Consider the following 19,236-nt stretch of genomic DNA (forward strand, 5'->3'; position numbering starts at 1 on the left):
CTGACTGTAAGGAATGCTGTCACCCGTTACCTTCTTTCCCCATAGTTCCAAGACATTTTACGCGGGGAAGGTTACATAGGGCCACTCAGGGACTGGTGGCACCAGCCGCCACCTAAACCTTCCCTATTAGAATAGGAATGAAGCCCTTATAGATGCCAGGGACCATTCTAGTAACAAACAAGACACAAGCTATGACTATTGCTATAGAAGAAAACAACAGATCTGCTGACAATGTCTGGGAATGCTTGTGTCAAAACTTTTCTATTTAGTAAGTGCTTTTGTAAAATTACCTTTAGTGAAGATTTATTGTCAGGACTCTGAAAAGCCATCTACACCAGTGGTAAATGTAGAGCACTTTTATTATGTTCATTTGTATTTATTTTTTTAATTTAAATTGGTACTTCAAAAATGTGGCCAATATAGATAATTCAAAATCTACTTCTAAGTGGCGGGCAACCTCAACCTTAAACCATACTTTTACCTTGGAAAGTACAAAGGAAGAAAAAGCGGGGGAGAGAGGAGGAGAATAAATATCTCACAATAATTTTAGTAAAAGGTCATTGAATTGTTTATACATCATATCCATATAGAATGAGCTCTGTATAGATAATAAAGTATATATCAGACACATAAATACTTTTCTATGTTTATTGTATATTCAGACCAAATCTAGAACCCACATTTCTATATTTAAAATTTTCATGCTATTGAGCCAAAGGGCTAAAAGTCCTTATATTCTTATAAAATGCCTATATGTGCTTATTTTTTAAATTTTGTTCACAGACTTCAAACTGTTTTTCACAAAAGAAAGAGTATACATATTCATGTATTCTAAAGCATATTACAAAAGAGACCTGCAAAAATGACCCTAAAGGGAAAGAAGAAAGAGAGAGGGGGAGGGAGGGAAGAAGGAAATCAGCTTTCCTAGCTTTATGGTATTATCTTCCTTTCAAGGACAACATCAAATAATGTATAACACATCTCAATTAATATTATATATAGTGAAATTCCTTTATAAAAATATTTTACCTGCAGAATTTTCTCTAGTTTGCTTTTTTCTTTGAAAAGTAAATCATATTCTTGATTGCAATTTTGAATTATATTGTCTCTTTCTTCCAAATCACATTCAAATCTTCTGCATTCTTCTTTCCATTTCTGCTGGGAAATCTGAAATGCATTCTCAATCTCATTTGCCCTTCCTTGAAGTTCTGTATTCTGAGCTATTAAAAATATAAAAGAATAATAGGTATATTTACAACTATAAATTAAATCCCTAGGGTTCAAAAACCTAGGCCTTGGAGCTAATTTCATTTACAGCATGATCTCAGGACAAAGCCTGAAACCACTGCACACCAGTAAACTCTTGAAAAGCTCACTGTCCCAGAACCAGGATTCTACCATTTTTCTATCTCTTCTTCCCCTCCACACAAAGGTGGTTTTGCCATTAAATGAGATGACATATTCCCAGAGACATGCTCAAGTTTAAGTGCTCCTCTAGCACCAACTGCCACTCTTTTTCTCCTATTCAAGAAAATAAATACAATGTTTTTAAAAAAACACTGACATATAGGGCTACTCTTTTTTTATGTTTTTATTGATTTCAGAGAGAGGAAGAGAGAGAGAGAAACATCAATTATTAAGAATCATTGATTAACTGCCCCCTGCTGGGGATCAAGCCTGCCACCTGAGCATTTGCCTTGACTGGGAATCAAACCTGGTTCAGAGGTTGACGCTCAACCATTGAGCAACACAGGCCAGACTAGAGCTACTCTTTTTAAACGACTTGACAGATTACAAATTTTGACATTTGACTACTGGAAACTAATTAGTTGTAACACATCTTACACATGAGACTGTCACAAGACTGAGATTGGAAATCACTGCTACAACCCTTAGAACTATAGTATTTACTCCCCCAAAATTAGGCTCAGTCCCCTCTCATCCTAATATTACCTTCACAATAACCAATACCGCTCCACTAGGGTCTCAGCATCTAGAAAAGAAATAATGAAAGGCTTCCAGGTCTGACTCCATCACCTATCACCTGATTAAACCACTCTGACTCTCAGAATAAAATGCCTCCTAGTTAAGATTTTTGTAAAGATCAAATGAGAAATATGTACAAACACACTTGTTAAACAAAAAATGCCACAGTTCGTAGTATTGTTTTTCAATTATATTTGTGTTTTGAATGGATCATATATTCCAAAGTTTCAAAAAGTCCCCCTCCCATCCAGTTTCTCTCACTACAAGACATTATCCCATGGTCTAGCTGTCCATATTACAGGTAAGAAGTTTGAGGCCATTTTTATTTCTGTCCCTCTGCTTGTGGCCTATTTTTCTTTCCTTTGCATTCATTTTCTCTTTGAATGTTTTGGGATCTTTGTCTCTTTTTTGAAAACTTTATAGTGGGTCTATTTCTTTCCAGTGTGGTGAATATTCAATGGGCCCTTTCAATCTGGAAACTCAGACATAACCTTTAGTTCTGAGATGTGTTCTTAATTAATTTCATTGATAATTGACCCCTCTCTGTTTTCTCTCATCTCTTTCTTTCAATATTCCCTATTATTCAGATTGGCCCTCAAATTTTCTTTTCTCTACTATTTTTCTACATCTGTCTTTTTACACTAATTTCTGGGAGATTTTTTAAAATGTGTTTTTATTGATTTTAGGGAGAGATGAAGGGAGAGGGAGAGAAAGAGAAGTATTGATGTGAGAGAGAAACATCAATTGGTTGCCTCCCACACACACCCCAACTGAGGATTGAACCCGCAATCTGGGCATGTGCCCTGAACCAGCGACCTTTCAATACATGGACAATGCATAACCAACTAAGTCACAATGCCAGGCCTTTCTGGAAGTTTTCTCCCATCTTCAGCTTCCAATGTTTCTATTGACATAATGTTTTTGATTTCAGACTTGTAATTTCTAAGAGCTTTCTTTTTTATGGGATCTGGTTCTTGCCTCACAGGTGACATATAATCTCTTTCAGCTCTAAGGATATTAATGCTACTTGTTTGCTAAATCTTCTCCCTGAAGACTTTCTGATTCTTTCAAGTTAATTTTTTCTCTCCATTATAGAAGCTTTCCCTAAGTATCCGGTAATTCTTGGTTGTTTGCTCACAATTAGGAGTAACTACAGGGCGACACAGTGTGGAGCTTGACACCTGTGACCGTCTTTGGAGGAGAATCTGGCTGGGCCATAGATCAGTTTTTTTCTACTTGGCTTGGTCAGGTGACCCACAGAATAGTCTTCCAAGCTCCCACATGGAATGCAGAAATCTGGTGAAGCCAATAGAAAAAGGAAGCTGGGAGAAATAGCTCCTCAATATTCAGCATTGAATATGATATCTCCTGTTTTTTCCAGTCTTCAGACCTATTTTACCATTTCCAGAGATTAAGCCTCCCAAGTGGGAACAATCCAGAGTAGTATGCTGGTGGGAAGGGGACTTAAGAACAAACAGCTACTTCCAATTCCTAATCCCAAAGGTATCTGGTGTTTCCAGTTCATAAGACTTTTTTTTAATACATTTTTATTGATTTCAGAGAGGAAGGGAGAAGGAGAGAGAGATAGAAACATCAGTGATGAGAGAGAATCATTCATCAGCTGCCTCTTGCACGTCCCCCACTGAGGGCCAAGTCCACAACCCGGGCATGTGCCCTGTCCGGGAATTAAACCGTGACTTCCTGGTTCATAGGTCAACGTTCAACCACTGAACCACACCAGCTGGGCAGTTCATAAGACTTTTGACTCTCAAACAAGTTGTCTGCCAGCTTTCCCCACTCCTGGTATAGGATTCTAACATCTCAGTCTGCTAAATCAGTTATCCCTCATCCATTTGCTTTCCAGCTTCCAAAACTTTCTTTCTTGTCATGTCTCAATCATTATGGGATTATCTTTTTTAATATCCCATAGCTGCATTAGTTGTTTTTCTCTAACCTCAACATTTTATCATAAAATTCTTCAAAAATACATAAACTTGAAAGTATTATACAGTCAACACCCATAAAACCACTAGACTCTATGACTGCTAATATTTTACTATATTTTTTATCACACATTCATCTATGCATCCATTCACTTATCATCCATCAAACCATAATACTTTTTTATGCATTGCAGAGCAAGTTGCAAATATATTGCACTCCAAAATAATTTAGCATTCATATTGTTAACTAGAATTCAATATAGTTTCACTTTTTTTAAGGTAATATTTACATATAGTGAAATGCTCAACTCTTAAGTATACCATTCAAAGAGATTTAATAAACTATACCACTTAGGAATAAAAGGATTGCAAGGAACTAGATATACAAGTTAATGGCTTTAATTTAATAATGAGGATATTGAAGTCCAGAGAAGTTACTTGCCTAAAGTAAAATAATTTCAATAGACATGTTACAGAGGAACTGGAGAAATGGTCACAAATCACATGAAAAATCACATGGAACCCAGACCCCTATCAAAATATAGAACATTTCCTTTAACCCAGAAAGTTTCCTCATACCTTTTCCCAGTCAATCCCTACTGCTAACCCATCCCAGGGGCAACCACTGTTCTGATTCCTTTTTCACCAACAATTAGTTTTCTCTGTCCCAGAACTTCATATAAATGTAGTCATGCAGGATGTCCTCTTGTGTATAAACTTCATTCAGCATAATGGTTTTGAAAGTCACTCATGTGATTGCATGTATCAGTAACTGGTTCATTTTTATTGTTGAGTAGTATTTCATTGTATGAATATAACAACTTATTTCTTCATTCTTTTGTCAATAGACAGTTACAGGGGTTTTTTTGTTTGTTCCAATTTGTGGCTGTCATAAAAGAGCTACTATGAAAACTGGTGTACAAGTCAAATGTTTCTCAGGGAGAACTATCAAAGAGTAAAACTGCTGAGTCAAAGGATAATGATATGATTGTTTTAAAAGAAATTGCCAGTTTTTTCCAAAGTAGTTGTACCATTTTACTCTTCCACTAACTATAAAAATTCCAGTGCTCTATATCCTGATTAGCATTTGGTATTGACAGTTTTGTCAATTAGAGCCATTGGATGGGACATGTAGTTATAGTCACAGTGGTTTTTAATTTGCATTTGCCTAATGAAAAGTAAGGTTAAGCATTTTTCACGTGATTTGTGACCATTTCTCCAGTTCCTCTGTAACATGTCCATTGAAATTATTTTACTTTAGGCAAGTAACTTCCCTGGACTTCAATATCCTCATTATTAAATTAAAGCCATTAACTTGTATATCTAGTTCCTTGCAATCCTTTTATTCCTAAGTGGTATAGTTATTAAATGCCAGAAGTCATCAAAAACACTTCTGAGCAATGACAATAACCCAAGACAGCTGGCCAAGACTAAAGTACCTAGCTTTTGTAATATTTATAACTCAACATTTGTTTAGCCCCATGCAGTAAACAAAGCACTTTCATTTTCTTATTTCATCCTTAAAACAACCTAGGTTCAAACACCAGTAAATGAGTGGTAGAACCAGACTCAAACATAAATCTCTGAATTCACCTTCAGTGTTCTCTTAGTTAACACCTGCTGTGTACAAAAATATTCATAGCAACATTATTCTTTTTTTAATATTTTTATTTATTTTTAGAGAGAAAAGGGAGAGGGAGAGAGAGAACATCAATGTGAGGGGGGAACACCGATCACTGCCTCCTGCACACCCGCTACCCGGGACAGAGCCGGAAACCAGGGCATGTGCCTTGACAGAGAATTGAACCTTTCAGTCCACAGGACAACACCCAACCAACTGAGCCACATCAACAGAGCAACAACATTTTTCTTAATAACCAAAACTCAGACATAACCCAAATGTCCATCAATAGTGAATGGATAATAAGTGGGAAATATCCACACAATATAATACTAAATATCAATATGAAGTTCATAAAGCATTATGGGTGAACTCACAAGTCTAACAATGTTGAAGGAAAGAAGTCAGATGCAAAAGAGTACTATGTGAGTCCATTCACATAAAAAGGGCAAAATTAATCCTTGCTATTAAAAATCAGGATAGCAGTTATCCATGTGGAAGGACTCTGGTAATTTTATATTTCATGATCTGGGTTCTTGTGATCAGTTTACACTTAAATCTAAGCACATTTCTTTAAGATATACAAGTAAAAAGATTTTAAAAGATGGGCATATGCTATATTAACAGATAACTTTTGAGTGTTAAATCAGCTGCTTTTTTCTTTTCTAGGCACCACACTCTAACCCAGTGGTTCCTAAACTTCGCTAATTAATAAAATCACCTGCAGATCTTCTTGTACCTACAGATTCTCTCAAGCTAGAGATTCTAATTCAAGACAGTATGTGATAGAAGGCCTACAATACATTTCTTTTAATCTCTATGTGGCCCCAGCTGGGTGGCTCAGTTGGTTGGAGCATCATCCCATACACCAAAGAGGTTGCAGGTTTGATTCCCAGTCAGGGCACATACCTAGGTTCGATCCCTGGTCAGGGTGTGTACAGGAAGCAAATAATTGATTTCTCTCTCATATCAGTGTTTTTCTCTCTCTCTTTCTCTCTTTAAAATCAATAAACATATCCTTGGGTGAGGATTAAAAAAATGAAAAGTGCCCTAAAGTGGCTAAGTAAAATGTCAACCTATGAACCAGGAGGTCATGGTTTGATTTCCGATCAGGGCACATGCCTGAGTTTTGGGCTCAGTCCCGGTGGGGGGCGTGCACAAGGCAGCAGATCAATGATACTCTCTCATCATTGATGTTTCTATCTCTCTCTCCCTCTCTTCCTCTCTGAAATCAATAAAAATATATTTTTTTAAAAAAATTTTTAAGTGGTTAACAAAATGTTGAACCCCTTTTTCCACACATACACAACATAAAAAAATTAATGTAAAGTAGGTAAATGTTCACATAACTGCCAGAAAACTTTATACATGCCCACCAAAGTCAAAGAACAGTCAATGAATCTTACCTCTGACCCTACATGGAATGCATAAACACCAAGCAATGATATTCAATGAGGTCACAATTCTTAACATGGGAAGAAATGGAAATGGTCTTACCACAGAGTTTTTCTTGGATCTTATGTGCCTCAGCTAACCTTTCTTCAGCAGCCCGTCTTCCAAGACCAGCTTCCTTTCTAGCAACAGCCAAGTCATATTCCAAACTTTGTCGCAATGCTTCTCCTTTTTCAACCTCAGAGCGTAGCCTGGCAATCTGGCCCTCATAGCTTGCCAGCTAAAAGTGAATTTCTGATATCATGAACCAATATTACAATATGTTTCCAAGATTATTAGATCATTAACCCAAACATTTACATTTCTTAGAAAAACTTGTTTCTATAATATTTATAAGACAAGAATTTATACTTTCTGAAGGACTGGAAAAGAAACACTAGCCTTACCAAATGACACTAGTAATTTTCTTATTTTAGGGAATCCACCAGAGGAAAAAATTTTAATTCTTATATTAAATTCTTATAAAAATAAAGGAAAATCACAAGTTTTACTCAGATAATAGTCATATCAAAGAAGTGGAAAAAATGCATGACACATAGTAAGCACTTAAAAATTCTTTCCCTCCTCCTCTCCTAGTCTCTAGATGAAGTCAAGAAGCAAACTGCATCAAAATATAGTTTGGTAAATATTGTCTATATTATTTCTCTTGATTATGACTTTACTGATAGAGCCTAAAGTAATAAAAGTGCCAACTTTGCAGGGGTCTGAATAAGCTAATATCTAATTTATCTAACATCTAGAAAGCTAGATATCTAATGACTAGATTTAATTTACCTAGTATCCTTCTATCAATTAATGTGACAGAACATAGGTCTGAAAATTAGAACTGGGTGACTTGTAAAGTCCTTTCCCACTCTAAAATTCTATTGTCGAATCAATGACTCATTAAATAATATTAAACACTTGCCATGTGCTAAGTACAGTGAAAGATATAAAAACCAGGAATTCAATACTATAGAAAGGCATATGGTATAACTTTTATAAAAGAGGTAAAAATGCTATGATATTACAAAGAAAAGCAAAATGCTTTGTTGCTGGTGGGAAAGAAAAAATGGTAGATCAGAAAGAATGCTAGAAAAGTATCATTTAGGAAAGCTTTGAGCTACTATCAAATGAGAGACACAAAAATCTCTGCAGGACAACATCAGAAATCACTTAAGTTGCTATTAAAATGTAGAGTGTAGCAAAAGTTACATTTTTTCCACATATAAAAAATAAAATAATTTCCCATTCAAATTTTTAGAATAGCAATGCCTTCATAATATTATACTTATAAAATAAGAATTTACAAATATTTTTCAATAGTAAAAGAAAAAATCATACAACAACCTTAATTACAAAGTCAAGATTACTCTTAGGAGTGGAAGAAGCTTCACATGTTGCTGCCCTCTGAGTTGATAATATACTGTTTGTCTTGCAGCAATTCTAGTACCTGTGTGATTGATTGCCTTTAGTAATGTACTTTTGTTGACAGACCTAAAGTAATGTCCATTTTCTTGACTGGACACCAAGTAACATAGCTCTTGGTATCAGAAATGGTCTCTGGATGGGTTTCTGATATTGGATGGTGAACCTATATGAGCCTAAATATAATGAAGAGCTCTACCTAGAAATGGGATATTAGGGATCCATGAGATATAGAGGGATCACAATTTTTTAAATTATCATGTACAGTTGTCTAAAATAAAGTTGAAGACAAGCCTGTGGGAAATGAAGTAGCAACTGCATTTGACCATTATAGCAGTATAGTTTACTACAAGACCTATGAGGTAAAAAGGCTGTATCAGAGAACTTATAAAAACAAAATGACAGGGAGAACCAAGATGGCGGCATAGGTTAACGCTGGAGATTGCTGCCTTGAACAACCAAATCAAAACACACCTAAAAGACAGAACGGACATCATCCAGAACCACAGGAAGGCTGGCTGAGTGGAAATTCTACAACTAGGAGGAAAGAGAATATCATACCCAGACTCAGAGGAGGCGCAGTGCTGAAGTGAAATACTCAGGTACGGAGTGCGCGCGGAGCGGGCTGGCGGCGGAGGGCGCGGTTGGTGCTTTCAATGGGGAGGGAGTCTCAGATTCTGAGCTCCAGATCCGGGCGAGTCCCTAGGGACCCAGACTCAAACGGGAGAAGCGGGACTGTCTGGCTTCAGTCGGAACTCGAAGGCAGCTTTCTCTCCGAGGTTTGCAGCGGTTGCTGGGACTCTGTGAGGCAGAGCTCCTAGGGACAGAACTGAGAGCCGCCATAACTGCTCTCTCCGGCCCACCCTGTTGATCCCGAGCCCAAGCGACCCACCCGCCCTGCCCAAGCCCTGCACAGAGCCATTTGCCGGATAGCCTCAGGCAAAGGCTAGATTAGCACCTCCCTAGAGGACAGAAGTTTTCCCACTGCAGACACAGCTGATTCTCACAGCCAGCTGGCCTGGAGGTCAAATCCCCCTAGTATTAACTACAACAATCAAGGCTTAACTATAGGAGGACTGCACACAAAGACCACTAGGGGGTGCACCAAGAAAGCATAAAAAAATGCGGAGACAAAGAAACAGGACAAAACTGTCAATGGAGGATATTCAGTTCAGAACCACACTTTTAAGGTCTCTCAAGAACTGTCTAGAAGCCGCTGATAAACTTAATGAGATCCTCAACAAATCTAATGAGACCCTCGATGTTATGATAAAGAACCAACTAGAAATTAAACATACACGGACTGAAATAACGAATATTATACAGACTCCCAACAGCAGACCAGAGGACCGGAAGAATCAAGGCAAATATTTGAAATGCGAAGAAGCTAAAAACACCCAACCGGAAAAGCAAAATGAAAAAAGAATCCAAAAATACGAAGATAGTGTAAGGAGCCTCTGGGACAGCTTCAAGCGTACCAACATCCGAATTGTAGGGGTGCCAGAAGATGAGAGAGAGCAAAATATTGAAAACCTATTTGAAGAAATAATGACAGAAAACTTCCTCCACCTGGTGAAAGAAATAGACTTACAAGTCCAGGAAGCACGGAGAACCCCAAACAAAAGGAATCCAAAGAGGACCACACCAAGACACATCATAATTAAAATGCCAAGAGCAAAAGACAAAGAGAGAATCTTAAGAGCAGCAAGAGAAAGAAACTCAGTTACCTACAAGGGAATACCCATACGACTGTCAGCTGATTTCTCAACAGAAACTTTGCAGGCCAGAAGGGAATGGCAAGAAATATTCAAAGTGATGAATACCAAGAACCTACAACCAAGATTACTTTATCCAGCAAAGCTATCATTCAGAACTGAAGGTCAGATAAAGAGCTTCACAGATAAGGAAAAGCTAAAGGAGTTCATCACCACCAAACCAGTATTATATGAAATGCTGAAAGGTATCCTTTAAGAAGAGGAAGAAGAAGAAAAAGGTAAAGATACAAATTATGAACAACAAACATGCATCTATCAACAAGTGAATCTAAGAATCAAGTGAATAAATAATCTGGTGATCATAATAGAATCAGGGACATAGAAAGGGAATGGACTGACTATTCTTAGGGGGGAAAGGGGTGTGAGAGATGCGGGAAGAGACTGGACAAAAATCGTGCACCTATGGATGAGGACAGTGGGTGGGGAGTGAGGGCGGATGGTGGTACGGGAACTGGGAGGAGGGGAGTTATGGGGGGAAAAAAGAGGAACAAATGTAATAATCTGAACAATAAAGATTTAATTAAGAAAAAAAATGATAATCTCAGCTCAAGATGGTCAGAAAACCAGAGAATTTCTATTTCAAGTGTAAAAGAATCTCTTATTTCTCATAACTCCAGCACAGACAAGGCTAAGGACTAGACCAAAAAAATCTAACTATGGGAAATGCAGAATTACAAGGTGAATAAAGAGCCTCCCCAAGTTTCTAATGTTAAGATGCTAAGTATCACCAAGCTGGCGTGGCTCAGTGGTTGAGTGTCCACCTATGATCCAGGAGGTCACGGTTCGATTCCCAGAGAGGATGCCTGGGTTGCGGGCTCGATCCCTCGTGTGGGGAGGCAGCTGATCAATGATTCTCTCTCATCATTAATGTTTCTCTCTCACTCTCCCTTCTCTCTGAATCAGTAAAAAAAAAAAAATTAAAGATTCTAAGTATCAATTGGGCATTAGGTAATAAGGAAGGAGATGGGTGAGGGCTTTTGGAATTAGATACACCTAAAAAATGTACACTCCCGAATGCCCCCCTGAACATCCCTTGCCAACAAAAGCCGCCTCTCTCCTCCCTGTCTGAGGTAACTAGCGTTCCCTTGCTTGAAGATTTAGTAATGACCACACCTGAAGCAGCTGACTTGCAAGAGGATTTGCAAGACCAACCTCCACCACCTTTTGTCACTATAGACAGATTTAAAACTCTCTCTGCTGCAAGAGGAGAAATGCAAAGTCAGGTCCAGAAGAAAATAGTTTATACAGCAAAAGAACTGCAAAATCTTGATAATCTTTTACTAGCAGGAACCTGCAGAACATATATAGGATTGATTTGGATTTAACTAGCTAGTTCTAAGAGTTTGCTTGGATAGATGACTGTAAATTGATTTTTTTTTATTATTAGTTAAGGTATTACAAATGTGTCCTCATCCCCCCCATGTAAATCGATTTTAACCACGGCCTACAATCATTTAATGAGGTCAAAATGCCAGTACTTTCCTGATGTAATATGGAGACTTAAAGAGATTGGAGTAGTTTTATTAAGAGCAAACCAAAACTTCCCCTTCCCCCTATTACATCCTCTTGAAGGACCCAAAGGCATTCTTTTCCTAATTAAAATGCTATAAACTGCACTGGAGGAGGCAGCACAAGCATCATGAGAAAGCTCTGGTGGCTAACCTGTATGTGCCAAAGATAATAACGGATGGTGGAGATAACGTGGGATATGCCACCATTGAGATGAACACCCCAATTTCAATTGCAATGATGGACTTCCAGAACGGCAAAGGCCAAGTGGTAGCAGTTAGCCACTAATGAATGCTGAAGAGCATAAGGTATAGACTGCCAATCATTTGTGCATTTGACCTCAGATCCATTACCTAACCCCTTCTTTTGCTCTATTCTATTTCATCATAGGAACTGTAATTCTCATGCTTCCATGCCAAATGGCTGCCAGTAGCTGCATCTCTTTTGAGGTTCCAGCTCCCCATACTTTCTCTCCACATTCCAACACTGACTGAACAACCCCTACCATGGCTCTACCTCCCATAAGACAGCCCCAACTTCTGGACTCGTAACATTATCTGCTCCCACTGGCCCTCTGTCCTAGAGGTGTTGGTGGCTTCCTGCCGTTAGTAATCTCTGGGTGACTCCTCATTCCCTGTTTGGATTCTTAGGTCTTCCATCACCAGTACAATCAATTCCCTCTATTAATGCCCTTCCTTTTAGCTGATTGGATCTTATTTGATTTCCAGAACTATCCACATAGCTGATAAACATATCCGCGGCCCTTGAGGTTGTTTTCTCACTTAAGGTTCAACACATGCCCTAAAACATACAACAGCAGCAAAATATGTCCCTCCTTTTAAAAAATAAATCTGCATTCTTTTAAGTCTGTATGCTCAACCACTATTCTAGAACCTTCTCTCTGGTTCTTTTATGCCTTCTACAATATGTCTCAGCCTCTAAAAGAAAGATTTTTCACAATTTTTGACCCATGACCATTTTTGGCAATCTGGCAAAGCCTTCTCAAGGATAAGTAATTAAATGCATAAAAAAACATGTCGGGGTAATAAAAATCAAAATATTACTATAAAAACAAATACATGACATAAAAACAAATTTGTGATACTGTAATCTATATACATCTTTAATAACATTAAATAACAAGCTCTACTCTTAGGTCTAATAACCACTGTAATTTCAAAGTAGTGACAAGTATAAACAATATTTCAATATATTTGCAATAACTGAATTGTGGTATCTATAATTTCTCTTTATGATAAATTCAAAACTACTGCTAATACTATTATGGCTTGTTAAAAGGAGGACTGGCTGCATCAAATCCTTCATTAAAATGTTATTTTTCCCCATCCAAGTACACGGATTCCTTGATTTCTCTGTTTCCGAGGACCTTAGCTTAAGAACCTAAGCTCTTAGGACTGGCTGAATCAGTCAAACAACGTCTTCAGTTCCTAACGTCTTAAAAAGCCTACTGCTTGGTCTTAGGTTTCCAGTATTTCTTGGCTAAAGAAAGTGATATTGCTCTTCTTTGTCCCAATTTTTAAGATCTACTCTCTTAGCAACTTTCAAATTTGCAATACAGTATTAACTGTAAATTACATCCCCATGACTTATTTATATCTAGAAGTTTGTATCTTTTGATACCCTTCACCATTTCACCCAAACTCCACATCTACCTATATTTCTGTGACCTTCGATTATTTGGATGATTTGTTTTTTAGATTCCACACATATCTGTCTATTACTAATTGACATATTTCACTTATAATGTCTTCAAGGTCCATCCACGTTATTGCAATGGCAAGATTTCATTCTTTTAAATAGCTGAACAATATTCCATTGTATGTATATACTATATTTTCTTTATCCATTCATCCACCAATGAACATTTAGATTTTAAAGATATATTGTGCTAATCTAACAAAATAATAGAAACAGAATCATAGATATATAGAACAGACAGCTGTCAGAGGAGAGGAGCATTAGGGAATTGGGTGAAAAAGATGAAGGGATTAAGTAAACAAATAAATTAATAGCACATAGCACAGACAACAGTGTGGTGTTTGCCAGAGGGAAAAGGGTTGGGGGGAGGTGGAAGAGGGTAAAGAGGGGACAGATGGTGACAGAGAAAGACTTGACTTTGGGTGGTGAGCACATGATGCAGCATGCAGATGATGTGTTATTGAGTTGTATGCTTGAAACATGCATGATTTTCTTAACCAATGTCACCCCAGTAAATTAAATTTTAAAAAATAATAAAATTAAAATAAAGACATTTTGTGCCAATCATCTACCATAATGTGTATTAGCACTAGGAGTATCTGATAAGGCAAATACAGGGTGTCTGCAAAAATGTACACACACTAAACAGCTGATAGCTCAACTTTGACAATGAAATGTACTGTATAAACACTGCCTTTATAATCATTCAAAGTGCGTGTATACATTTTTTGGGACACCCTATATATGTCCTTATTTTGGATGGCAATATAGTTTTATTCATCTCTGCCTTGCTTTATAAAAGGCATATTTGGAGAACATACAACAAAAAAAAAATTACCATATACTGGTAATATGAGTAAAATCACCTAAACAAATAATTGAAACAATAAGTATAAACAATAATATGAAACTGGCATTGAACCAATTCTAATCGCCTATTTTGAGAAAATTCTTTCTTCCCTGAAATAATTTCCCATCTCTTTAATGTGAATGCGTTTCAAAACATTTTGATTAAATAAAGACAATAAATAGTGTGTTCTGCTAAGAGAAATCTGATGATAACTTCAAAAATACATAAAAGAATCTATTTAATATAAATAAATGATATGATTATCATGACACTAATGTACATTTGATTTTAAAATATAAGTCTTAGATATTATAAACAATTAGCATAAATTTAACAAATTCCACTTTATATTCACTATGTAATAAGTAAATAAAAGCAATTACTTCAATTACCTCATTTTAAAATTACTTCATTTGCCATTAAAAATACAAATAAAACAGCCATATATGCATTGCTTGTTATTTCAATCAGAAACCTCTCACTGTTCCTTAGAGACCCAGAAAAAAATCATTTTTCAAACATTTATTCAACACACAGCTGCTGAGGGCTAAGCCGTGTGAGAGACTGAGAGACAGAGAGACAAAGCCTGGTCACTGCTTTCAGCTCTCAGGAAGCTTACAGACTAAGGAAGAGCAGGTAAGCATGAAATAAATGTTTTAACTGTAATATATCTGTAACAGCAGCATTGGAAAAGCAAAGAAAGGAGTGATCAGTGTCACCTAGGGAGGCTTTAAAAGGTTTCCTGACAGAACAGCATTTAGTAAAAGAATTTAGTAACAGAATTTAGTAAAAAGGGAAGAAAAACACCTGTTTATACTTAAGTGTCAATAAATTATAGCTACTATTACAGTGCACAGGCACTTTATAAATCTGCTTAATTACTACAACAACCTTTTGGACCAGCATTTCAGAATAAGAAACCAGTGATGTACAACTCACCCACGGTCACATATCTTATAAATGGTAGAGCCAAGAATGAGTCCAAACTTGTGAAAGTCAATATTCTTTCCACTACATAGGCTGCCTAAGCTGAGCTTTAAGGATGAATAAGATCTAAAAAGAGAAAAAGTAGCCCTAACCGGTTTGGCTCAGTGGATAGAGCGTTGGCCTGCAGGCTCAAGGGTCCCAGGTTCGATTCCAGTCAAGGGCATGTACCTTAGCTGTGGGCACATCCCCAGTAGGGGGCGTGCAGGAGGCAGTTGATCGATCTATCCCTCTCCCTTCCTCTCTGTAAAAAATCAATATATATATTTAAGTAGCAAACAGAAAAAGACAGAAGAGACATAAATATATAATTCATAACTTAATTTACAGGAAAAGATAACTACTGTCCTTGGAATATATACATCCTATATAATAAAAACCTAATATGCTAAGTGTCCGACCATTAGTTCGACCATTCAACCAGTTACTATGATGTGCACTGACCACTGGGGGCAGAGGCTCCCTCCCACCTGTAGGTTAGCTTGCTGCTGGAGTCCGGCCAATCGGGACTGGGTGAGACTGGCTGGACACACCTTGGAGCCCTCCTGCAGTTCCTCCCCAGCCCCAATCATGCACCAGTGGGGTCCCTCGGCCAGGCCTGCACCCTCTTGCAATCTGGGACCCCTTAGGGGATGTCAGAGAGCCAGTTTCGGCCCGATCCCTGGAGGCCAGGCTGAGAAACCCCACTGGTGCACGAATCCATGCACCGGGCCTCTAGTATACATATACAATACATATATACATACACACATACTAATAAAATAAAATTAGAGTAATATAAAAAATAAAAATTTATAAATTGCAGAGATTAAAAGTTTCAACCTCAAATTTCCTTGTTTAAGAGACTGTTGCATGACTGAGACCAAAAGAAACCTACATTAAGATTTCAAAAATGTCTAATTTACAAATCTTTTAGTCACCAATGCATTCATCAATATTTTAATCAAGATTACCTATTAATTAAAATAAATTTAAGACAACATACAAATAAACACAATAATTAATTAAATTTCTACTTTAACACTCCTATGCAATTCCACTATATAAAAAAAATCCATTTTCTTTATAAGTTCCTTTTTAAGCACAAAAATGTTATGGTGATAAGTGTTACACATAGAGTTTGTAATATAAAATGAATTTAATTTTTTAATTCCTCACTTGAGGATATTTTACTTATTAACTTGAGAGAGAAAGAGAGAGAAACATCAATGTGAGAAAAACCAATCAGTTGCCTCCTGTACCCATCCAAATCGGGAATCGAACCCACCACCATTTTGGTGTAAGGGATGAGGCTCCAACCAGCTGAGCCACTGGGCCAAGGCAAAATGAATCTAATCTATTTTTAACATTATTGGAGAAGAAAATAAATCCTACCTCTGCATTGTGCTTAGTTGTGATTTCTAACTTTTCTCTCTTAGCCCGATGGAGTTTCTTTCTGAAATCAGTAGTAATATCCAATTCTGCTTCACTTTTAGGCATTTGTTTTACATCAGGTGAGACAGTCTTCAACCTATAAAATGAGATCATAATAAAATACAATTCTCCATAAGTATATTTCCAGCACTTCTGGTATTTCTGATAACTATTTTTCCAAAAAAAAAAACAACACAGAGAACATGATATGGTCCTGCCCCCCCAAAAAACTTACAATCTAGTAAAAGATGTTGATTGCTAGGTAGAAATGCAAAACAGTATACAACTAGAAACAAACCACTGTCCATTAGAAAATCACCACATTGTTCAAGATTGGTACTTAAGGCTGTCTGATCCTATCACAAGCTGGGCAGTTTTGCAAGAGACTAAGTTCTTTCCTTTTTACCTTTTTAAAATATTTTACTTACTATATATGTTATACATATTACAAAAAGAAAAGTATAAATAAGAGAATACAGATTCCTGCATTAAAAGGGCATCCTAAAGCCCCCCAAAATTAAAATTAAAATAATAGCAAAAGGCCCTGGCTGGTTGGATGGGTGTTGTCCCCTGCACCAAAAGGCCGCCGGTTCGATTCCTGGTCAGGGCACATGCCCGGGTTATGGGCTCACTCCTAGGGAAGGGGCATGCAGGCAGCCTATCAATGTTTCTCACATCAATGTTTCTCGCTCTCTCTCTAAAAATCAATTTTAAAATATTTTTAAAAAATAATAACAACAGTAAAGATAATTTAGAGGTACAAACTCACAAAAACAAAGAACACAGAAGATGAGCCAATAGCAATAAAATATTGAAAGCTGGAAGGCAGGCGAGCAAGTGGTAACTGATTTACATATGAGAATTAAATTCAAAGTCAACAGTGGGGAAAGCAACCTGATTTACACCAGAGTCCAAAAAACTGAGTTCATTGGCAACACCTTTGAAAATGGAGGTGAAATAGAGCAGAAAACAGAACTGGTTCGAAGTCTACCAAATTAATAATGAGATCAAGTCCTCTACCTTATACACCACACAACTGAATACCAATCTTTTCCCCACTCTGGCAGGATATTAGGGGTTTATTCCCTGGACAGGATAAAACAGAAGGTCTCTGGATTGGAGACATCAGATACAAATGGGCTAAGGGATCCATACTAACATCAAGAGACTCAAGTAAAAATGTATGTAATATATGAGAGCCCTGGTCTTCTAATACTTCTTGTCTGCCAGAACAATGGCAACCAAGAAGAAATTGGAAAGGTCTTCCCTGGAGAGTCTACCAGCACAGTGAAAAGACCTAAAAATGCTGGTGCTAGAAGTTTCCCAGTAAAACAGAGAATGCCACAAACACGAAGCCTCACACAGGGAGCTCCCAATCATCATGTTGTATTTCCACCAGCACTGTGTGAGGGCTTTAGTTTATGCACATCCTCACCGACACCTACTTTTTTAGTTTTTTATTCTATTCATTCTCATGTGTCATAGTGATTTAATTTGTATTTTCCTAATGAGTAATATTGAGCATCTTTGCATGTACTTTTTTTGCCATTTGTCTATCTTCATTGGTGAAAAGCCTATTCAGATGTTTTGCCGGTTTTAAAACTGGGGGGTTTTTTTGCTGACCAGCGTGGCTCAGTGGTTGAGCCTGGACTTATGAACCAGAAGGTCACAGTTCGATTCCCAGTCACTTTAGAATATAATCTGAAAGTTTCTTTTAAAAATTAATGTAAGTTTACTATAGGATAAAATAATGCTATACCTAAGAATCTACCCAAGAGAAATGAAATCATATATCCACACAAAGACTTGTACACAAATGTTCACAACATAATCATCAAAAAGTGGGAGCAACCCAAATGTCCATTAGCTGGCAAATGTGTAACCAAAACACTGAATATGCATACAATGGAATACTTATTCAGCATTAAAAAGCAAGTACTGGTAAATGCTACAACATAATAAACCTGAAGAACATGCCCAGCGAAAGAAGCCAGACACAAAAGACCTTGTATTGTATAATTCCATTTGCGTGAATTGTTCATAAAAGGCAAATCGATAGAAACAGAAGTAGATTAGTGGTAAACAGCAGAGTTTAAATAACTTCATTTACCCAGATTCTAGAATTCTGAAGAGTAACATAGCCATTAAAAATTATGGCAGATGGCCCTGACCGGTTTGGCTCAGTGGATAGAGCGTCAGCCTGCGGACTCAAGGGTCCCAGGTTCGATTTCAATCAAGAGCATGTACCTTGGTTGCGGACACATACCCAGTAGGGGGGGGTGCAGGAGGCAGCTGATCGATGTTTCTCTCTCATCGATGTTTCTATCTCTATCCCTCTCTCTTCCTCTTTGTAAAAATCAAAATAAAATACATTTTCAAAAAAAATTATGGCAGATGTATATAGTAAGATGTTCCCCCCAAAACTGAAAGACAGATACTAAGTAATGTGAAGTGAAACATTTACTCTAATTTTTCAAATATATATTTATTCAATACATTTATATGTTCATAAGATAAAGTATGGGTAAGTATGTACCAAAATATTAGTAGTAGTTAACTCTAAGTAATAGGATTATA

General features: G+C 37.1%; 1 protein-coding gene across 1 annotated transcript in view; it reads right to left on the reverse strand.

The window, feature by feature from the left end:
- Positions 1 to 19,236, reverse strand: part of CCDC171 (coiled-coil domain containing 171) — a 265,960-nt gene that overhangs the window by 236,665 nt on the left and 10,059 nt on the right. The window contains exons 3-5 of the mRNA XM_081103031.1: positions 16,621 to 16,756; positions 7,048 to 7,222; positions 1,030 to 1,220 (exon numbers count right to left, since the gene is read on the reverse strand). Of these exons, the coding sequence (XP_080959157.1) occupies positions 1,030 to 1,220; positions 7,048 to 7,222; positions 16,621 to 16,756 (502 nt within the window). The remainder of the gene's footprint in view (positions 1 to 1,029; positions 1,221 to 7,047; positions 7,223 to 16,620; positions 16,757 to 19,236) is intronic.

This window comes from Myotis nattereri (genome assembly GCF_964212035.1).
Source record: "Myotis nattereri genome assembly, chromosome: 12".
In the NCBI taxonomy this organism is placed as follows: domain Eukaryota; kingdom Metazoa; phylum Chordata; class Mammalia; order Chiroptera; family Vespertilionidae; genus Myotis; species Myotis nattereri.